The 20,878-nt window shown below is 38.7% G+C and overlaps 1 protein-coding gene across 1 annotated transcript in view; it reads right to left on the bottom strand.

Annotated features, from left to right (window-relative positions):
- Positions 1–3,922: 3,922 nt before the first annotated feature.
- Positions 3,923–20,878, bottom strand: part of LOC107702281 (dorsal-ventral patterning tolloid-like protein 1) — a 34,583-nt gene continuing 17,627 nt past the window's right edge. Inside the window, exons 5-22 of the mRNA XM_016504537.1 lie at positions 19,989–20,159; positions 19,784–19,901; positions 17,786–17,964; positions 16,984–17,089; positions 16,821–16,882; positions 15,545–15,660; positions 14,988–15,090; positions 14,739–14,855; positions 14,231–14,376; positions 13,426–13,621; positions 13,213–13,338; positions 11,280–11,440; positions 10,965–11,145; positions 8,756–8,881; positions 6,584–6,711; positions 5,034–5,247; positions 4,451–4,701; positions 3,923–4,373 (exon numbers count right to left, since the gene is read on the bottom strand). Of these exons, the coding sequence (XP_016360023.1) occupies positions 4,239–4,373; positions 4,451–4,701; positions 5,034–5,247; positions 6,584–6,711; positions 8,756–8,881; positions 10,965–11,145; positions 11,280–11,440; positions 13,213–13,338; positions 13,426–13,621; positions 14,231–14,376; positions 14,739–14,855; positions 14,988–15,090; positions 15,545–15,660; positions 16,821–16,882; positions 16,984–17,089; positions 17,786–17,964; positions 19,784–19,901; positions 19,989–20,159 (2,636 nt within the window). The 3' untranslated portion in view covers positions 3,923–4,238. The remainder of the gene's footprint in view (positions 4,374–4,450; positions 4,702–5,033; positions 5,248–6,583; positions 6,712–8,755; positions 8,882–10,964; positions 11,146–11,279; positions 11,441–13,212; positions 13,339–13,425; positions 13,622–14,230; positions 14,377–14,738; positions 14,856–14,987; positions 15,091–15,544; positions 15,661–16,820; positions 16,883–16,983; positions 17,090–17,785; positions 17,965–19,783; positions 19,902–19,988; positions 20,160–20,878) is intronic.

Here is a 20,878-nt window from a genome sequence, read left to right on the forward strand (position 1 = left end):
TTGACCCAAAGTTGGGTTGAAACAACCCAGCATTTTTTTGGAGTGTACAGTGGCTCTGCATTATTAAAAACAACAAATGTGAGTCTTTTCTAAAATGGTCTATTGGCTCTAATCTGGCTATCAAAAGACACTTTATTAGAGCTGAGGGAAAATCCAGTTAAAATCACAATGTTATCTCTGAGCAATTACCCAGAAAAAAAATGAGTGTGAGAGAGAAATTAAGAATCCTCATGACAACAAACGCAATCCAATCAAAACAGTTAAAAAAATTAAATAAAATAGCTATACAAACACACACTGAAAAAGCTAGAAAGACTGATTTACACTTGACCTGAGGTCTATATGCTCAGAATTCATCTCCACCCAAGACCACGCTCACCTGATTTTCAAGACACAAATACACAACAGACAGCGTTTGCCAACTCCATCTGTTCCAGAGTCCGTTTTGGCCTCGTGTTGGTGTTAAAGAGCGTGCTGCCATCTGGTGCTAGTTTTCTGATATTACTATCAGCAGACATTTTAACTGTTACTAATTCAGACTTCATAAAATATGTTGTAAGTTACCGGGTAAAACTACTTTTTAAATTCTAAAAATAAAATGACAATTTTATCAGCAATGTGTTGTTACTAATTGTTCGTGAAGTCATTGGATCCCCACAATGTAAAACCTGGATTTTTCCACTGGCTTTCGGATAGATATATAGATAGATTTTGTTCTCTTGAATCAGTCAAACAGCTTCACAAACAGAGGTGTGTTTAGAGATTTGGGGGCCCTCAGCAAGTGGTCCCAGGGGGCCCCCATCGGTAGAAATTGGGCCCCTGGACTGCACGCCACTATTCACAAAGGTATTAATGATTTATATGGTAAATCACAAATCTGAATATAAAACCAACCTCCATAGGCTATTTACACAGAACAAGTTTTGTGTTTAAAAAAGCGAGGCAGAGTAGTGGAATGAAGATCTATCTAAAGACGCGTTTTTTAAAAGTTGAAATTCACATAACTTGTCTGTTGTGTACTTGTTTCTAACAATAAACTCAGCTCAAGGCAGAGTAGTGGAATGAAGATCTATCTAAAGACGCGTTTTTTAAAAGTTGAAATTCACGTAACTTGTCTGTTGTGTACTTGTTTCTAACAATAAACTCAGCTCACCTACACTCTGCGCATTTTGCGTTATACATGTCACATACAACAATACCACAGTGTTTTAGACGTGAATCAAATTACCATCATGGTACATGAATTCCAGTATCATGCTACCATGGTATTATTACCAAATGATACAATCACTGTGCATTTGTGTGATGTCAAAGATCTATAGTGATGCCTATAGTGAGACATTTTCATAAAGTAAATGAGGATTAATATGGTAATTACCTATTTAAAATAATCCTTTGAAGAAAAAAAAACATTGCTTATCCACTTACAAGAAATGCAGAGAGCACACTACTAATGTGTCAAATGTACAAGAACACAGGAGGAAGAGAAAGAACAAACAAGACCGCATATTTAATTGACCTGACATGAGTTTAATCACTTGAGAGTGAAGAGTCCTTCTTCATCATTAGGCTGATGATAAAACAGGTGAATAAATCATGTTTCACATTGTCATATGTCATAGTTCTCATCTAGAGTGGAATCAACAGGAGCTTGGCACATACAGAAATATTCACGATTCAGAACAGAGTCACATGACCTGTGCTGTGTAACACACAGACCAACAGATGCACACATATGCCACAGTTCAGACAGTCTTACTGCTGACTTTAAAGCATTGAAATGAATGTAACATTAGTTTGTGTGTGTGTGTGTGTGTGTGTGTGTGTGTGTGATCATGTATAAGCATATATGCAGACAAGTGTGTTTGTGTAACTGGACAGAAGGGGACGGCTTCAGGTCAGTCCATTTAAATTTATTTTTTAACATAAAGGTTCAAGTTCTTTAAACTTAATATCAAATAAAATATAATTTGAAAAAACAAAACAAAAAACAAATATCTACAGAAACATCATGTGCAAGAATGTACATTTTGGTTCTAAGGCAATAATTGTTCCTCCACAACACTAGTGCTGTCAATGCTGTGAGTATTTTGTCAATGTTCTAGCTGTGTTGATGAGCAACATTATTTCAACGTTGCCTCTCCACTGCGCCAACGCATTCACTGAATGGCTGGAGCATTGCCTCGTGGGACCTGTCGTTTTTGGGAGACACTGAATAGCACCGTAGGAATTCCCTTCAACAGCGACTCTGCTTTGTTTCCAAGCAGGGAAAGCTTGTCATTGGGAAAATAGCAACAGAGAACATTCCCTTGCTCTGAGAGTTTTTGGGAGACACTGAATAGCACCGTAGGAATTCCCTTCAACAGCGACTCTGCGTTGTTTCCAAGCAGGGAAAGCTCGTCATTGGGAAAATAGCAACAGAGAACATTCCCTTGCTCTGAGAGTTTTTTTTTTTTTTCAGCTTCATTGGTACTTCTCACGGCTTCATTTCCATGATTGCAGAGCACACAGTTCCATACAGTCTTTCTGTGTTAAGTGCATATAAAGCGCACAGGGTTAAGGTGGTTGTAGTCAGTTGTCACAGCTGTAACAGACATCTTATGCAAGGCTTTATGACATCATTTCCTGTTCACATCATGTTCATTGTTCACTTCTTCAGGAGGCGTTACTGGAAGAGTAAGAGTTTTCTTCTACAGACAAATTAGAGAATATTCTATCAGTTTTCTCCCTCACACACAAATATAATTCAAACTCAAACAACTTCACATGGTTTGTGCAACTCATCAGAAGGCCCAGATGGAATCTGCAGACTTTTGTCACATTATAAGAAAAAATGTATGGAAATCTGCAGAATTGAATTAAATTCTGATTATCTCAATGATAGGTGAAATTATGCAAAGTGTGAACACAAAAGGCATGAAAGCTGCAATGCAGATTCCTTGTGGGCCTGCTCATGAATGAAGCACAAGACACTGGGTCTCATTCACTCGAAATTGCTGGGATTATTTTGTATTTGTACATCCAGGGGAAAAGTTTCCGCCTAATTCACGAGTGTAAACATGAATTTGTTCTTAACCGACTATTATTAAATGAATGTGTTATTTGCATAAAACATGTCAAATCCATCTCCACATAAGGCTGTTCCACACAGCCTTTCCTTTACAGTCTTTTGTCGCTCTCAAACATATAACTCTCTCTAAAGATGCTGTACATACACATATTTGCACTGTTATACAGAGAAAAATCGCAGCTTGAGCTATAATGCTGCTTTTCACTATATATGATGAAATATATTTAAGATGAAACATCTATTCATCCTAACACGATTATAAGGCCACCCAGAGCATGTGATTTACCTAAGTGTGGTTTTACTTGTTCCTACTTTTTCCCGTAAATTTAAAATACGTTTTAGTATGAAAGTTTTTGGGAATCATAATTTGTACGCAGATTTCACACACTAATTCATGTGTACGCATGCTTTGTGAATAAGACCCACTGCCTTAAAACAGCTTGGCGTAGAATTGTTATGTTCATCACTGCAAACATAAACAATGGACTACATATATGTAAGGAAGCTTATTGTTAAATAGGGCTACATATTTACTTTTGCACTTTCAATGGAACGGGAAAAATAAGTTTTGACATAAAGCTAACAGAATAACTGTAAAATTACAACCACATCATTTTAAAAACATTTGAATGAGTTCAGGCTGGTATTTGAAGGCCTCTCTCTCTCAAACACACACATCCACACACACACGCACACACACACATACACACACACACACACATTTTAGTTGAGGTACTGTGTGGTGCGCCATCAGCAGCCAAACTGCTCATGCTGTCCAGAACGACATGCACACAGCCACACACACACACACACACACAAGTTCAATAGCAGTTCCTTCTTGTCTTACTGTCATTGTCTCTTAATTTCAGTGTGCAACTCAATATATAACTGGCTTATCTGAATAACAGAGAGCCAACAAAAAGTTGTTATGTCTGAGTGTGTTTTTTCCAGGGGTTGATTTACTTCACCGGTCCAGTCAGAGAGCGCAGGACACCACTCCAGTGGGCGGAGCTATCCCACACATAAGAGCAGCTGATAGGTGTTTAGGTTCAAAATGACAGCACTTCCTTAGTGGCTGAACATAGAGAGGCAAATCCAATGCAGGAAACACACCACGGCAGGATTCATCCCTGTGCTCAGTCTCTCTGGAGTCTCTCTCAGGGAGATGTTACTTGCGTGTGTGTAGCGCCTCCTGAAACTTCGTGCTAGTGTAGTGGATATGGAAGCCTTTCTTACTGATTGTGTCATCAGAGTAGAAATGGATCAACACGGCATCACCAGCAGAGTAAAGCTCCTCACGAGGCTAAACAGAAAGAGAAAGAGGTCAGTCGTAAGATATAAGAAAATCCTCGACTCATTAGTAACACAAACTGCTCATACCCCAGATCCACAAAAGCGTCCGAGTTTGTGCGCTCCGGTGTCGTAGCCATCGTAAAGTTCGATGTAGTCGTACCCGCAGTCGGCCTCCTCCTCTACCTCAAAGGTGGTGAAGGTGAGCTCAATGCTGTAACCCGACTCTGCCGTTATGAGCCACTCGCAGTCGGCGTGGCTTGGATAGTTATTATCCCCAAACTGAGCATGAGAATACAGGTCCTTCTGCCGTGCTTCTGCTTTCAGCCTACCGCCACATTCTACACACAAACACACACACATATACACTGATTTACTCAAATCTGATGACCCTTTACCCCATTAGAAAAAGTCTTCTTTTCTTTTTTCAGTTGACTGTAATAAGCAACAGTAAGCAGGGTGGGTGGAGCTTAGCAACAAGTCAAATGTGAAAAAGTAACACTTCAGGGGCTCCAGTCAACATGTAATGCAGTAATGATCCATTAGAGGGCTCTGTTAAACTGTGAGCATGACATAAGGATTGCTTCTATGAACACTTGAATCACATTTGACCCAAGTGCTATACATGCAAATAAGCAAAACTCATAAGATGCAGAAAAGACAAGGTAGTTACCAGTGGAATGAGTGGCCTGAAAGCCTTTCCGCTGCACTGAGGCATCGGAGATGAAGCGCAGGTACATCCTGTTGCCCGTGGAAATGAGCGGTTCTGGAAGCTTACTGCCACACAGGCGGCTCAGGATGGGCGTCTTGTCCGAGTCACCGTCAAAGGCCTCCAGGTGATCATATGCGCATTCCTGGTGCTGCTCAATCTCAAACTCATTAAAAGACTAGATACAGAAAGACACAACCGAGGAAAAATTAGTAAGAGAAAATAATTTTGCAGCAGTCACTGACACATCAATTCAACAGAAAGAAAAGGTCTCTCTTCTTTGACCTCCTCAGCTAAAAGCTGGACACATCTGACATATTTAAGGAGCATATCTGCTATACTGTATTTTCAATGTGGTGGCTGCAGGAATTAAAATCTCAACAGACAAACATAAGCATCACTGTTTCCACAAAAATATTAAGCGGCACAGCTGTTTCTGTTTTGTATTTTAAATCATGAGTATAAGAGACTTTGAAGCACTGATCAAATTCAGCAAAATATTTAATAAACAAACATGCAAGGGTCAGGATGTGTGAATGAAATCTGCAAACATCTGTAGAGCTTTCTGTGGGAATAGGTTCCTTGTGTGGCTAAACAGAAATCGTGTTGCCAAGATGGCCACTGAGTGAACTGGCTTGCCTTGACAAAACTTTAAACTGGGTTGTGTTGGAGCATCCGCAAATCCCTGAACCACTGCATGAGTTTGAATTACATGTTTTAAAGTTGTGCCTTTAGTGCTTACAACATTATCCTTATTGGATAAAAAGCCAGCTGTTGCGGCTACACAGAGAGAAAGCAATAAAAGCATGAACGTGGTGATAAAGTTACTCTACAAATGTATAATGAGAACTTCAAACGTTAATGCCAAAATGATATATTAATTCTAATGGACCCTAAAACAATCATTCCCCAAAACTACCTCATCCAAACAAACAATACAATTCTCCTTTTTGTGACTTGCTTAGAGAGGAGGGCCATTTAGAATCACTTTAGATCTAAGAAGACGACTCAGAAGTCCGATCCAGAGCACAGTGGGAGATACTGAGGTCACCCTCTAAACCCTGCCATAGCTGACTGCTAACATGTTTGTTAATATGTTAAAATCCTAACTGTGAATTGAAATATGAGCTAAAGGACACAACTGCTCAAACCTTATTAATGTGATTTATTAGATATCCTGGCTTGCTTGTATCTTGTGCGTGTTTGTGAGAACATGTACTGTATATGTCTATGTAATATAGGGGAGGGAGGTTTTGATGCGTGTGTATATGTTTGCACGGTCACGTGTTTGTTTGTTTGAGAGGAGATTATACATGTGTTCATGTTTATGTGTGATGCAAGATTATTTGCCTTTGAACGTGAGAGGAACACAATAGGATTACATGTGTGTTTGTGTCTCTGCTTGGGTCAGTGACCGTAGAGGTCTTGTGTGCTTGTTTTGTGAGATGTATGTGTTAATGCAAAGGTTGTTTAACACATGCAAACATATAGCAGAGAATTATATAAAGACTCACAATCTTGACCCGGTGGCCCGGGGTGGCGCTGATGTCCCACGTGCACTCCTTCCTGCTGGGGTATTTGTCAGGCCAGTTCGGACTGCTGATGGTTCCACTTGTGCTGTGGATCTTGTGCTCACACTCGGCTGATAAGCAAGTAAGGGGTGAAGAGGGTAAAGATCATTAGAAACAATGATGCAGCACAATAATAACATGTGAGTGATACCGTTTAGATAACAATGGCCCATGAGTACATCCAGCAAAACTTTTTTCAATCTGATTTTGGGGGAAATCTTTGTAATTCTGTGGATTTAAATGTAGTACAATGTGTTGAGCTGAAAGTTTCTCATTCAGTACTTGACACAATTCTTTAGCAGCACTGATGGACCCTTTTTATATTTTCAGGGTTCTCAGAAGTGGAAGTCGTCATAGTTGGGTAAACTTCTAGAACACAAACAAACCAGAACTCTGATACCACATTGAAAATCTGTTTATATATATATAAACAGATTTTCAATGTGGTATCAGAGTTCTGGACCCCACTGTATCATGTACAGTATTACCACTATCACACTACACACACACACACACACACACACACACACATGAGCACTAAGTCTTGTTAAGCCTCTATTCTTCCCTCTCAAAATCAGGTCAGTGTGCATTAGTGAACAAAGGTATTTTCAGTGTTCTGCCTCTGGTGTTCACACTCACACATACAGACACATGTACACATGCTTCTCAAACACTGATGTGACTGCTTTTAATGCTGTTGGTTTGTGTGTGTTTGAATTTGAATAGATAAGGTGACTTGAAAGGAGTTATTTGTGTGTTTATATCACCATTAATACCACATTAGTACCACCATTAAAGGCACAATATCTCAGACAGCTCTTGACTTTGTTAAACTGACATTCTTGTGTAAATACACTAGTAATACTTGTATAAGCAACTAGTAAAGCTGTAAAGCTGGTCTAGTGTTGCTACTGAGAGACTTTTAAGAGACTTTTACACATCTTATGCTCACACATGTACATGCACAAAGGAAAATGAAAACAGAAGCAGGATTAAGAATATGAAGCTTTGTGAAACTCCAGATGTTTAAAATCAAAGTCCGCGAGCTAGCCTTGAAGAGACAGTAAAGACTGAGTGAGAGTGAGTGAGTGAGAGTGTGTGTGTGTGTGTGTGTGTGTGTGTGTGCGCGTGTGTGTGTGTGTATTCCAGGATGCTGCTGGTTTAACTTCTTGACCCTGACTTTGGAGCTTAAATGGTAATATCTCTATCCTCCTCTTCTCAGGTCTAGCTGTTTTTCTTTTCAAAGAGAAAGACACACACTGCTTTAAACTTTCCAAAGCTCACAAAAATGTTAAAAGGCCTGCAGGGCAGAGCTGCACTGGAGTACTTGTATGAAAGGCGAGGTTTAGTGGGAGACACTGTTTGACTGTAACAGGCCATCTAAATGCTTCAACATGCGGAGATCTGGAGGACAACTATTTTACAGTTTACTTTAACGCTTTAAGTTCAGTCACCTCATTCACTGTATTTCTAATGCAGCTACAAGTATCAATCACACAAAGACACTGTTTTATCATACAAATTTTAGGTTAAATGTTTTTAAAAAAATTTGTCAGTAATAATTCTATCTGACCTCACTCTGACTCTATAAACAGGTTTGTTTTTTGCTTCTGTGCATTTAAGAACTCAACTATTCTTTGTTGTGCGCTGTAGGTTAGTTATCGGCTCCAGTGTAGTTTTATTTAAACAATAACTGCCCCATTCTTCATAACAAAATTTCTTCAAAGCCTGCATTATATTGTGACAGGTTCACAAAGCAATCCACGTTGAAATGTTAAGGTCAGATTAAAAATGGTTATCAGAGTCCTCCTTGGAAAATCGGAAAAACTTCAGATCGTCAAATCTTAATTGTAACTGAGATTTGAGTCAAAATAGAAACAAAAATAGAAAAACCTGGCAGAAGACCAGCACAAAAATGGCATTACCCTGCATTTTAAATGCCGAGAAGAAAGTTGCAGGGTTTTTTTTGTTGTTTCTGGGTTTTTGCTCGTCCTCAGCAGAATGTAGTATAAATCAACATGCTTACACACGCCAGATGCGCCACCACCACAGATGACTACCCTCACTTATCCTCTTCTAGCCACTATTATTCTTTTTGCGATTGCCTGTACATACCTTCCTTGCAGTCGTGTTTGTTCTCATGCAGAATAAAGCCGTTGCGGCACTGGCACACATAGCTGCCAACAGTGTTGATACACTCATGCTGGCATCCACCGTTATCCTTTGAACACTCATCTTTATCTGTAACAAAAAGAGAAGAAAGCGAAAAATAGTTTATTAGGAGCAGAAGACCCTTCTGATTTTAAATTTAAGAAGACCCTTATTTTTATATTTCCTTTGACTGAGACATTCTGAAGCTTGCATAAGAGATGATTTCCAAGAGAAATTTAACACTTTGCCCTTCAGTGTAATGATCAATTCTGACATCTGGAGTCTGAGTTTATTTTGTTTCTGTAAAGTGCAATTACAGTAAGTGATTGAGGTTAAATGCCAATATCCGTTCATTAACCAAAAGAGATCTTGAAAAGAACGGTGAGAAAAGACAAAAGATTCATAGGTAAATTCATTTAAAAGGATTGTCACTTTTCTCAGTGATATTTCACCACAAAAACCAGCCACAATCCATTTAACCACATGCTAAATAAACTGAAACAGAGCAACACCAAATTTAAATTAAGCCACTGTCATTTCTTCTAGCACAAACACCTTAATTTTATGTAAATTAGGCTCATTATAGATGCATATATTAAAGATGTATGCATATATTATAGACCATAATCTGATTCGCATAATTTCTGTAGTTAATTGGGCACAAAAACGACACTCTTGCAAATAAACTGAGATATTAATGGGCACAACAACAGACCCCCTTTTCCCTTTAAAAACAGGAAAGGAAGGAGAGAATTATACTGTATGTTGTTGGGGAAGGGTTAAGTGATTAAGAAAAAGTGCTATCATATTTAGTCTGTGTGTCTAATACGTGTAAACTAAATGTCACTTAATGGTTGCACGTTCAGAAACAGCCAATGATTCCTTATGTTGTTGTTTTTTTTGCTTATCTCTACACCCCCAGTGTCCCATGGGTCAGAAGCCTTTTGGAAGCTGTTATTTCCATGGAAGTCTCAGGTTTCGCTAATTATCACACTTCAACCACTGCTCAAAACCACCAGCATATTCATCATACAAACCCAATGAATGACAGATGGAGAGAGAACTAAAGAGACCCAAGACTTTGTGGGTTACCACACATTTTTCATAATTAATGCTGTTTTCAAACCACATATTATGTCTTGAATGATTTCCTGCTGTTACTGTGCGCATGACGTGCCCTTTCTGTTCAAAAGATCCTTATTTTTTCCTGAGAAATTAATGCTTGATCATAAATTGCCACAGTGGAATAATTGTGCCACTTAAAATAATTTTAAAGGTCCAGCCAGCATATCAAAATCTTGCTTTCTTTACTGTGCATATACAAGAAATGAATCAGCTCTTTCACTGTTTCCAGTTCAGTGCTCTCATTCGGCTCAGTACACAATCATACAGATTAGGAGTGTGTGGGAGAGCTCTGGGGACCTGCCGGCACTGGGCCAGCAAAAATCCAACCTCAGGGACTTCCAGACAATGGGTATTATAACTCATTGAGAGGTGAGCTTACTCTCTTTCCCACCCAGATACAGCGGGACTCGCTCACCATGCGTATGCGTTAATGTTCATTCGTGCATTCCATTTATACAGTACAAATATACCCAGAAGATCTAAATACAAACAGATGAATCATAAAATAGCAGATCCTGCCTGTGATTCAGCTTAAAATAATAAGCACAATAAGTTGTGTGATTGTTTTTAACATGAAAACTAGCCAATCAAAAAAATGTTTTTGTCTTATGCATTCGGGTTTACTGTTATGATTGACTGACATTAGGGCTGGGCGATATGGCAAAAAAATTAAATCTCGATTTTTTCAGAACGCTTGACCGATTCTCGATCATACCGCCAATCCAAACTGTATGCTAATTGTCAATCATCTTTGACGAAGTGGTCCTGACAGAATTATGCTTAAATCCAGATTCCACTGTTTGGATTAATGCTTTTGGATAGCCTGTTCCAACAAGGAACATTTCTAACCAAACCCACAGAATTTCTCATGATATAGTTGTTTGAGAGAGAGAGGGGGGCCTTTTACCTCAGAAAATGTTTGGAAAGCTTTTGAAATTTACATTATGAAATTCATATACACAAGCGAGCTTGGGTGGAGGTGTCAAAACATAGCTAAAGACTTCCAAATCTCCATTTCAAATGAAAAGCGCTGGCACGGTGGTCTTACCGGAGAAGAAATGAGCTTTGAAGCCTTTCTTGGAGACTGTGTTGTCGGATTTGAACTCAATTCGCATGTTGTTGTACTGGGAGGTGATGACCTCAGGGACTTCCGTACCGCAGTATTTCCCATGAAGCTTCGAGTCAGATGACAAGCCGCTCCGCACCTCAACATAGTCATACTTGCAAACCTGTGCAGATGAAATATACAAATAATGCACTGATAAACATCCATCCTTCTGTCTGTGTGTTTGTCTATCTACCTACGATAACACACTCTCCTACACTGGCACATCCACGCACACACACATTTAGAGGGTCTCACCTCATTTCCCTCTAGTTCAAAGGTTTCAAACTGCATGGATATGCGGTACTGAGTGGGAGCCACCACTTGCCACACACAGTTCTTATTGGGAGGGTATTCCTTAGGCCAACCTGGGGTAGTAACTGTGCCATTCAACTTGGTCAGCAAGCCACCACAAGCAGCTGAAAGAGAAAAAGAGTGAGCACTAATGTTATTTTAGTATCACTAATCATGCTATTATAGTTTTTATTCAAATTTTGAATTCGCTTTTATTGTTATTTTCTGTTTTCATTTTAATTTTAGTTAACACTTTAGTAAATTTGTGTGTTTTTGTCATTTTGTTTATTTGGACCAGCTGGCTCCACTGAATCACAACCTGAGAGTATGATAAATAATAGATGTTTATATTTTCTATCGAGCGTTCAAAATACAGAACTGTGACAATGGGCGTATCGTTTCCAACATGCGCTGTATATGGTAGACCAATCACAACAGACTGGGCCATCTGACCAATCAGAGCAGAGTAGGCTCACTGAAAGGAGGGGTTTAGAGAGACTGAATCTTAGAACTGCTTCGAACGAATCACTTGAGAATTGCTGGAAAATGATGTGATATTAAATGCATATTCGGAGAAAACGAAAGTGAAAGTTTTAGTTCGAGTTGTTTTAGTACATCCGAGGTAAACTAAATGATATTAAATGCATATTCGGAGAAAACGAAAGTGTTTTTTGAGCTTGCATGCATGTAAACTTATTGCAGGAGACTCCCAAAACAATATTAGGAACCTTAAAAATGGCATAATAGGGGCACTTTAATAATTTTTTATTCAGTTTTAGTTCGAGTTGTTTTAGTACATCCGAGGTAAACTAAATGAATGGCAGCTAGCTGAAATATGTTTTTTTTTATATTTTATTTTATTTCAATTAAAACTATCAGGCAATGATTGATTAAAAATGTTTTTTATGGTTTTCATTTTAGTTAACTATAATAACCCTTGTGAGAACAAAGCTTTAAAAACATAACAGTGAAAGGTTCTGTCTTCAGTGCTCTGGCAGTATACTGACTAATAAGCATTCAATTCAATAGAAACTACCCTTACCAAAAAGTAGTATACTTCAAGTTTATTTTATTAAGTATACTTAAGTAAAGGTCAAGTATATTTTTAAGTATACTTTATGTAGTAAGTATACAAATATCAGTGTACTAGTAGTATACTTGTAAGTGTACTATTTCAATACTCCTTGGGACTAAATTGGCCCATTTTCTAGAATATAAAAGTATACTTTTAAGTATACTTTAAGTATAACAGTAGTAAACTTTGAGTACACAACTAGTTTACATCAATATTTTTAGCTTGTACTGCAACTATACTAAAAGTGAACTTATAGGTATACTGATAGTTTACTAATTAAATACTTGTAGTAGCATTTTAGTACACTTTGAAGTATAGTCTAAGTAAACTACTAGTTTAGCTCAAATATATTTCGACTTTTTCAAGTATAAATCAAGTATACTTAAATGTCATTTTAAGTATATTTCTGAGAAGAACATAAAGCCCATTTCTGAGAAGTACAGTAAAAGTAGACTAAAAGTATACTTTCCTATTTTTAGTTTAAAAGAAGTATACTAATAGCACACTTGAATAAACTTCTTTTTCGTAAGGGTATAGCACAGGTCTTTGATGGTTTTTGTGTTATTTTAGCATAACCACAACACATTGTACTTTATTAATGACAGAAATCATGTGGTTTCTAAACAGAGTGAGTGTGGCCTAAGTGCTGTTTGTTCTTGTTGTTTTCCTGTTGACTGCGGATGTTTTCCTGAACCATTCAGTTTGGCTTGAGCATCCGCTGAACATGTTTGAGTCAGGCAGACGGATGCACCTGTGTGCAGTACGATCACACACACACACACACACACACACACACACACACACACAAACACACTCTCTTACCTTCACAGCTCTTCTTGTCAGGGGCCAGTTCGTATCCAGGATCACAGGCACATTTGAAGCTTCCTAATGTGTTAACACATCTCTGTTCACAGCCCCCATTATCTGGTTTCAGACACTCGTCTTCCTCTGTTTTAATGACACAGACACAGAGTAACGTCAGTTGAATGGACAACTCATCAACATCTGATAGCAGTTTTAGTTATGTGTGTGAACCTTTGAAGAAGTTTGCAGCAAAGCCTGCTTTATTAACCGTCCCATCAGAGATGAATTTCATCCAGAGAGTGTTGGAGGTGGAACGGATATCTTCAGGTTTATCATAGCCACAGAATCGGCCGATCAGAGGGCTGTTCTCAGACAATCCATCTCTAACTTCTAGATAGTCATATGCACAGCTGTCATGCCTTTCGATCTGCACAAACACAGGCACAATAAAGTATGTGTTAATGGGATTAGCATGTCTACGGCACCTTAGGTGTCAATGCCTAGGAAACAATCCAATAAAAACAGGATCTCAGGCGTCTGTGTATATTATATGCCAGGCTTTCAGTTCTGGTACACGTCCTGCACTTTATAGACTGTATGCGTGCAAAACAAAGTGTGAATGTGTGTATGCAAAGGCAGAGAGTGTTTTCATTCCCTCTGAACAATTCGACACCTTTGACCTACTGACACACACAATGGTCTGCATATATACTTACGGAATGACTTGTAACAACATTCTGACATTTTAAGGTAAATAATCAAACATGTCTGTCTTTTGGCCTCACACACCTGCAGTCTTATAGGAAATTCAACTTGACAAAGATGTGTGTCTATTTGTAAATGTATATCATAAAGTCTAACTTTAAACAGCACACATGTAAATAGCAACAACTATCCTCTTTTTTGCTGTCCTTGCTCAGAATGAAAAGACAAGGGAAAAGGAGAAGAACAAGAGAGGAAGGCTAAAGTGAAAACAGAACTTGACTGGAAATACATAAATTGAACACAGCCAAAAGAGAGGAGACAACAACCTCACCTCAAAGACCTGAAAGCTCAAGCCCACACTGTAGCCCTCGGACACTGTGATCCTCCACACACATTCCTTAGATGGACGGTAGTCATCTGGATAGTTTGGAGACTGAATCTGTCCAGAGTCCTTACTGATCTCCCCTCCACATATTGCTACCAGAGAGAGAGAGAGAAAGTTAGACTTTTACTTTGTCATCAGAAATATTTTATACCATTTTCATACTATTTATTATTTGTTAAAACCATACTGTACTACTTAATGCTGGTTTCTACCCATCATAAATCAGAAAAGAAAAAAGGAAGATTTTTTTGATTCCGTAAAAAAGACCAGGTGTTATGGGTACAAACTCTCTCTCTGCTTGCCTACACTTGTATTCTGAGTGTGATTCATTGTTTTGTTTTTTTTCAAAATTTGTTTGGACATCACAATAATTGTATCTGTTGTTATCTTCTGGGCATGATAACCATGTAGTGTAAATCTGATATTGTGACAGCCATAACACACACACACACACCTTCATAGACTGCTGCGAATCCCTTTCCAACCCAATTGCTGCTACTGCGGAACTCAATCCACATCCGGCTGTCTGTAGAGACCAACACTTCTGGAATTTTATCACCACAGAAACGACCTGCACACACACACACACACACACACACACACAATAAATAACAGTGCCTCATTAAGCATGCATTGCATTGTTTATACATATTGCTTAATATACTCCATTATATTCCTGGTGAATCCACCAGCATGTATGTACCCAGCAATGGCGCTTTCCTCCAGTATCCGTCACGAACCTCAATGTAGTCATACCAGCACAGGCTGCTCTTGTAGAGGTCCATAGTGGTGAAGTTTAACACTATCTGAAATGGGCAGCACACATGCAGCTGTCATATACGTCAAACTTCACGCATTAGATCAGCGTTTCTTTATCTGCAACCTCGTAATGAAGACAATTACAGGAAGAAATAGATTGAAAATTGCAGATGCAGATAAATGTGGAACAATTCAGTGCAATGAACCTCTGTAAAGTTACACACTTAAAGGGGTCATATGATGTTGCTAAAAAGAACATTATTTTGTGTATTTGGTGTAATGAAATGTGTTTATGCGGTTTAAGGTTCAAAAAACACATTATTTTCCACATACTGTACATTATTGTTTCTCAGGGGCTAGAGTGAGGAACGGCCGGCGGGCTTGAGTGAGCAGAGGCGGGTGGGCTTGAGAACGGCACGGCTGGCGGATTCGACGAAGGAGCGTCCGGCGGGCTTGCGGCAACCACATGTGACGACCCCGGGCTGGACTGAAATGTCTTACCTTCTCCCCAGGTGTGACGGAGATCCTCCATACACAGTGTGTATATGATGGGTATCCATTAGGATATCCCAGAGACGAGAAATTACCAACTGAGTCCTGTAGTGTTTCGCCACATGCTGGGAAGAGACCAACACAATAACATGATTAATGAGCGTATGTTAAAAATTCCATTTATTACAAAAAAACTTGAATGTGTAACTTTAATTAGATGTTAATTTGGTAACCTCTTTGAAAGACTCTGGACATGCTGTATGTTTGTTTTTTCATGCAACCGGGAAGACAACACAATAGAAAGGTGTTCACAATTACAAATTCTTGTATCGTAGCACGGTATATTCAGCAGCGGCGGAGCGCCACCACTAAATAGCAGTGCAGGAAACAGATACACACACACAATGAAGTAACAAAGACCTATTGACTGTTCTAATGAGATCTCAGGAGCCAAACATTGCAGGATAGGAGAGCAGATTCTCTGTTCAAGAGAAGCCAAATCATCTGCTAACATTTGCCAAATGTTCCTCCCAATTAGCGATGTAGCGGTTGGCCAAACATTTGTCTTAGAGGCCTCTGTTTTTCATCACAGCTCATTGGACAGTTGCAACTTTACAGATCTTCTTTATGCACCAAGAGCTTGTAATCATATGCATCATATGACCCCTTTAACACACAGAAATGTCTTACCTTCTCCCCAGGTGTGACGGAGATCCTCCATACACAGTGTGTATATGATGGGTATCCATTAGGATATCCCAGAGACGAGAAATTACCAACTGAGTCCTGTAGTGTTTCGCCACATGCTGGGAAGAGACCAACACAATAACATGATTAATGAGCGTATGTTAAAAAATCCATTTATTACAAAAAAACTTGAATGTGTAACTTTAATTAGATGTTAATTTAGTAACCTCTTTGAAAGACTCAGTGAATGATTTGTTAGACTGATTCAAACTGTTTACTTTGACCAATTCATTAAAAGAACCAACTCAACAGTCATTCACTCATGAATCGGACTACACTGGACATGCTGTATGTTTGTTTTTTCATGCAACCGGGAAGACAACACAATAGAAAGATGTTCACAATTACAAATTCTTGTATCGTAGCACGGTATATTCAGCAGCGGCGGAGCGCCACCGCTAAATAGCAGTGCAGGAAACAGATACACACACACAATGAAGTAACACAGTCCTATTGACTGTTCTAATGAGATCTCAGGAGCCAAACATTGCAGGATAGGAGAGCAGATTCTCTGTTCAAGAGAAGCCAAATCATCTGCTAACATTTGCCAAATGTTCCTTCTCATCACGAGAGGGAAGAATCGTGTCCAAAAACATTCCTCTAGGGAAGAGAAAGACAAAGAGGAGAACATTTGTATTTGTATAGAAATTCTGAATTAAATTAACAGGTGTGAAATTTCTTGCGTGTGACAGAAGTCTTACCTGGAGAAAGTGTTTCTGGCATAATGCATGATGCTGTCAAAATCATACGGCTCACCAAGAGAGTTGACATCCCCTGGTTCCATCTTAATGAAGTTATACTCCTGACCTAAGTGTGCACAGATACACTCATATTAAAACAGATAGACTACCTTTACAAAGCCAGCATTTAGATCCTGACCTGAGTGCGCACACATACACTCATATTAAAATTTAAAACCGATAGGCTACATTCACAAAGCAAGTATTTAGAATTGATTGATAGGTGTGACTCTCGAATTTTCCTGTTCATACAACAGCAGCTAAAATTCTGTCTGTATGAACAAATAACTGAAGTCAAAACTTTTCTATTCTTGTAACAGCCATGAATAATGCCTGTAACCATGACTAAATTAAATAGCAAAGGTGGTGATTTCAATATCACAGAAAATTCTTGACACAACTGACACTGTTAGTTAAACACTGGTACAAAGCTCAAACTCATTCATCAAATCGAAATCTTAAAGGAAACGTTTGTGCTTGCTTTTGAGAAAAAAATTGTTGTGTGGTTTATTTTATTTTTAATGGACGGAGAAAAATGATGAGAAAATAATACAAATATCTCTAACTTTATCATTTTGGTCTTTTGTTGAGTCATGTAAATTTAGGAAAGTAAATTTGCTTATAAAATGTGGTTATCATTGCTCAATTATTGTGTTTATGAACCAAGAGTGAATCCATATTCCACAGCTGTGTGAATGCACTCATACTGAACTAGCAGTTACCTGGTAGGATACAAAGACTTGAGTGATGGGTCATACAGTACCTGGTTGGATGTTGTCTCGAATGATGGTCACATGATCATCACGGTCAGGTCGTGTGTGCTCGTGCCAAAAGCCAATTACGTGTCCAAGTTCGTGAACAACAATGCCAAACTTGTCACAGTTCTTTCCAATGGATATTGCCTGGGGACCGTTGCCACGACGACCGACGTAAGAGCAACACCTTGAGAACCAAAAAAAAAAAGTTAAAAGTCTGAAAATCTCAATTAAATGTCAGCATCTTGTTAGCTTACCCCACTCTTGAATAACTTAGATTCTGGTTATGTCACAAGAGTGTCATAAAGTGCTACAATGATTGTAATGAGGGGGTGATGGGAGGTGAGCTGGGCTAATGCTTAGTTATTTGGGGTAATGTAGTTTAGTGTGGGGTGAACAGGGGATAGTGTGAAATGATGAGAGCTGATTAATGGTGATTAGGGTGAGTTAGGGTTAGCTTTCAGATTCTTGCCGTGTTGTTTCCTTAACGACAAATAAGCACACATTGTTCACCTCTGACTGTGTGCGAGAGAGAGATTCAAACAAATAAAAGGAAACAGACTGAAAATAAAACACATTCACCAGTCTAATAAAAAAGACAGAAGAATGTTTAACCGAAACAAAAATGTTAATGCTGCTTTGGAACCATTTATATTATGAAATAAAAAGTGCTATACAAATAAATTCAGTTGAACTGAAATTAATTGAAATTTTTAACTAGTGACGGATATGCAACCATCAAATATCTTTATATTTAATGCAGATTTGTGCAAAGGAGTCAGACATCAAGCCTGTCAACACTTTCTCAACATCCATGCACACATGGGCCCAAGCTACGTGCCAAATGCTTAAAAAGCCATGTAGAAGGTTAACGCTCAGTGCTTGTGTTGGTCTGTCAGCAGGTTTATAGCTAAATGACGTCTGCAGATTATAACAGATATGACTGCACTGAGATGGATAATATTATGCAATGCTCTCGCTACCTCTCTCCCCTCCACGCTAATCTAGCCTTGTCCTTCTGTCAATGGTCATTCTGCTTATTTCTCTGTCTGGATCTGCCTCATTATTTCACCTCCCCTTCCATAAGCATCATTCCAACACAGATATTTAACATGATTGGTTTATTGCACGTTACACCCAAAAAACATCCATTACTCATTAAGAGAATAGGGACAACCCGTTTAGATCATGTGCCCGGGCGCCGACCCTTTTCCCGTCGTTAAACTAGCAAAAGTGGAGTCGGACACGCCCTGAGTGCACCTGTGCTGTGCGCTTTAGACTTTTGCTTTAGATTTTGTCCCCAAACCAAGCGTTTTGTATCCCAGCAAAGTGGAACTGGTAGTTTTCGTACATTTTCAGCTCAGAAAAAAAATTTTGGGCAACCAAAAATCAGTTTTGGTCTTTGTACTCCATCTCTAAAACTTGCTGGTCTCATCCCAGGAACTTTAAAATTATGGTTTTCAGAGAACAAGAACAAATTAGTGATGACATAAAACTAGTTCACAAAATGTGTCACTTCCATTACAATTTGGGGCAACCAAAAAACAGTTTTGGTCTTTGTACTCCATCTCTAAAACTTGCTGGTCTCATCCCAGGAACTTAAAAATTATGGTTTTCAGAGAACAAGAACAAATTAGTGATGACATAAAACTAGTTCACAAAATGTGTCACTTCCATTACAATCAACAAAACTGAAAACACTAGAAGAACCCAATGTGGCAACTGCGTATTGTGATGAGAGTAACAGATTATTGGATTATCATAAAAGAGAAAATGTAGACTGGGGACTTGGGTCTATGCATGCTTTTAGACTGGATTTTGAGATGTGGGTATTGCACTCAAATGTGGAGGCAGATGAACACAAACTTGCAGGGACAGGGTTTAAGAGGACTAAATGATTGGGGGGAGTCTGGCAAAAGGTGAAACATTCTTTATAAAATGAAACATGACCAGAATAATTGTTCACAATAAGATCTACAATATGCATTTAGAAAATGAACACGAACCCGCAGGGTCTGTAGGTGAAGACGATGTAGCTCTCCTCATCAGTTTTCTCAATGAAGGTCACACACGTCTGTTTCTCCCAGTGTCTCATTGCTTGTTTTAACATGGCCCTCTGACTTCCTGAAAAACACACACAGAAACCATTATATGTAAATCACACACATTCATATGTTGATGTTAAACACGCACACACTCAGGTCTCTTTACCAGTGAAGTTGCCTCCTATGACGTAAGGGATGACTCCTCCGGGCCAGATCTTCTCAGCTCGGGATGTGGCAGCACGAGGCACTCGAGACTTCACACCTCTGTCGCTATTTACACTCCTCCCACCAGCCTTGGAGCTTGACCCATCTTTACGGCTGTTGACTGGCCACGACTCTACACCATAGAGAGAGATGATAGAATGGTAGAAAACATCTTACAGGAACATGAAATCGAATGCTAAACCACCCCAAGCAATGAGAGTTGGGATTAAATATATTTAACTGCTGAAACATGTCTCACTGTCAAAATCAGGTAGTCTTTCTTGAGAGTTTGTTCTCTGAAGGTTAAACATACACATGCACAATTAAATCCATCCTGCCAACACATGACAGCACTATTGATATGATTCCAGTGCAATAAAGCTGCACTAATAGGCCTGTTAATAGATTAAAATGACCAATTGTGAATAATGGCATGATTGTTTCAGATATTTTGTTGTTCAGTTTTTGCAAACACTGGTTATATATCTTCCTCAAACTGCATTAAAACGCATGGACACGAACACTAAATATAAATCTGCATTCATTAAATAAAAATTCCCCCAAATTTAGAGGAATAAATCTTACATTTGTACAAATTATAGTGTTTCTTGTGGGAGACATTTCATAGTTATTGAGCTTTCATGATAATTGATATCAGCCATAAAAAAGCTGCAAATAATTTTACATTTGTTACATTTGTTCACATTTAAATAAATTTGCTGCTAGACCTTTTCTTGGAGAAATATTATAAATAATTGCTCTCAGAACTGTTAGAAACTGTATTTCAATCATGACAACTCTCGGAAGATTTTAGCATGGTGATGGATATGACAATGTTAATGTATTTGGTCT

The sequence above is a fragment of the Sinocyclocheilus anshuiensis genome, unplaced genomic scaffold (assembly GCF_001515605.1).
Source record: "Sinocyclocheilus anshuiensis isolate Anshui unplaced genomic scaffold, SAMN03320099.WGS_v1.1 scaffold86, whole genome shotgun sequence".
Taxonomy (NCBI): domain Eukaryota; kingdom Metazoa; phylum Chordata; class Actinopteri; order Cypriniformes; family Cyprinidae; genus Sinocyclocheilus; species Sinocyclocheilus anshuiensis.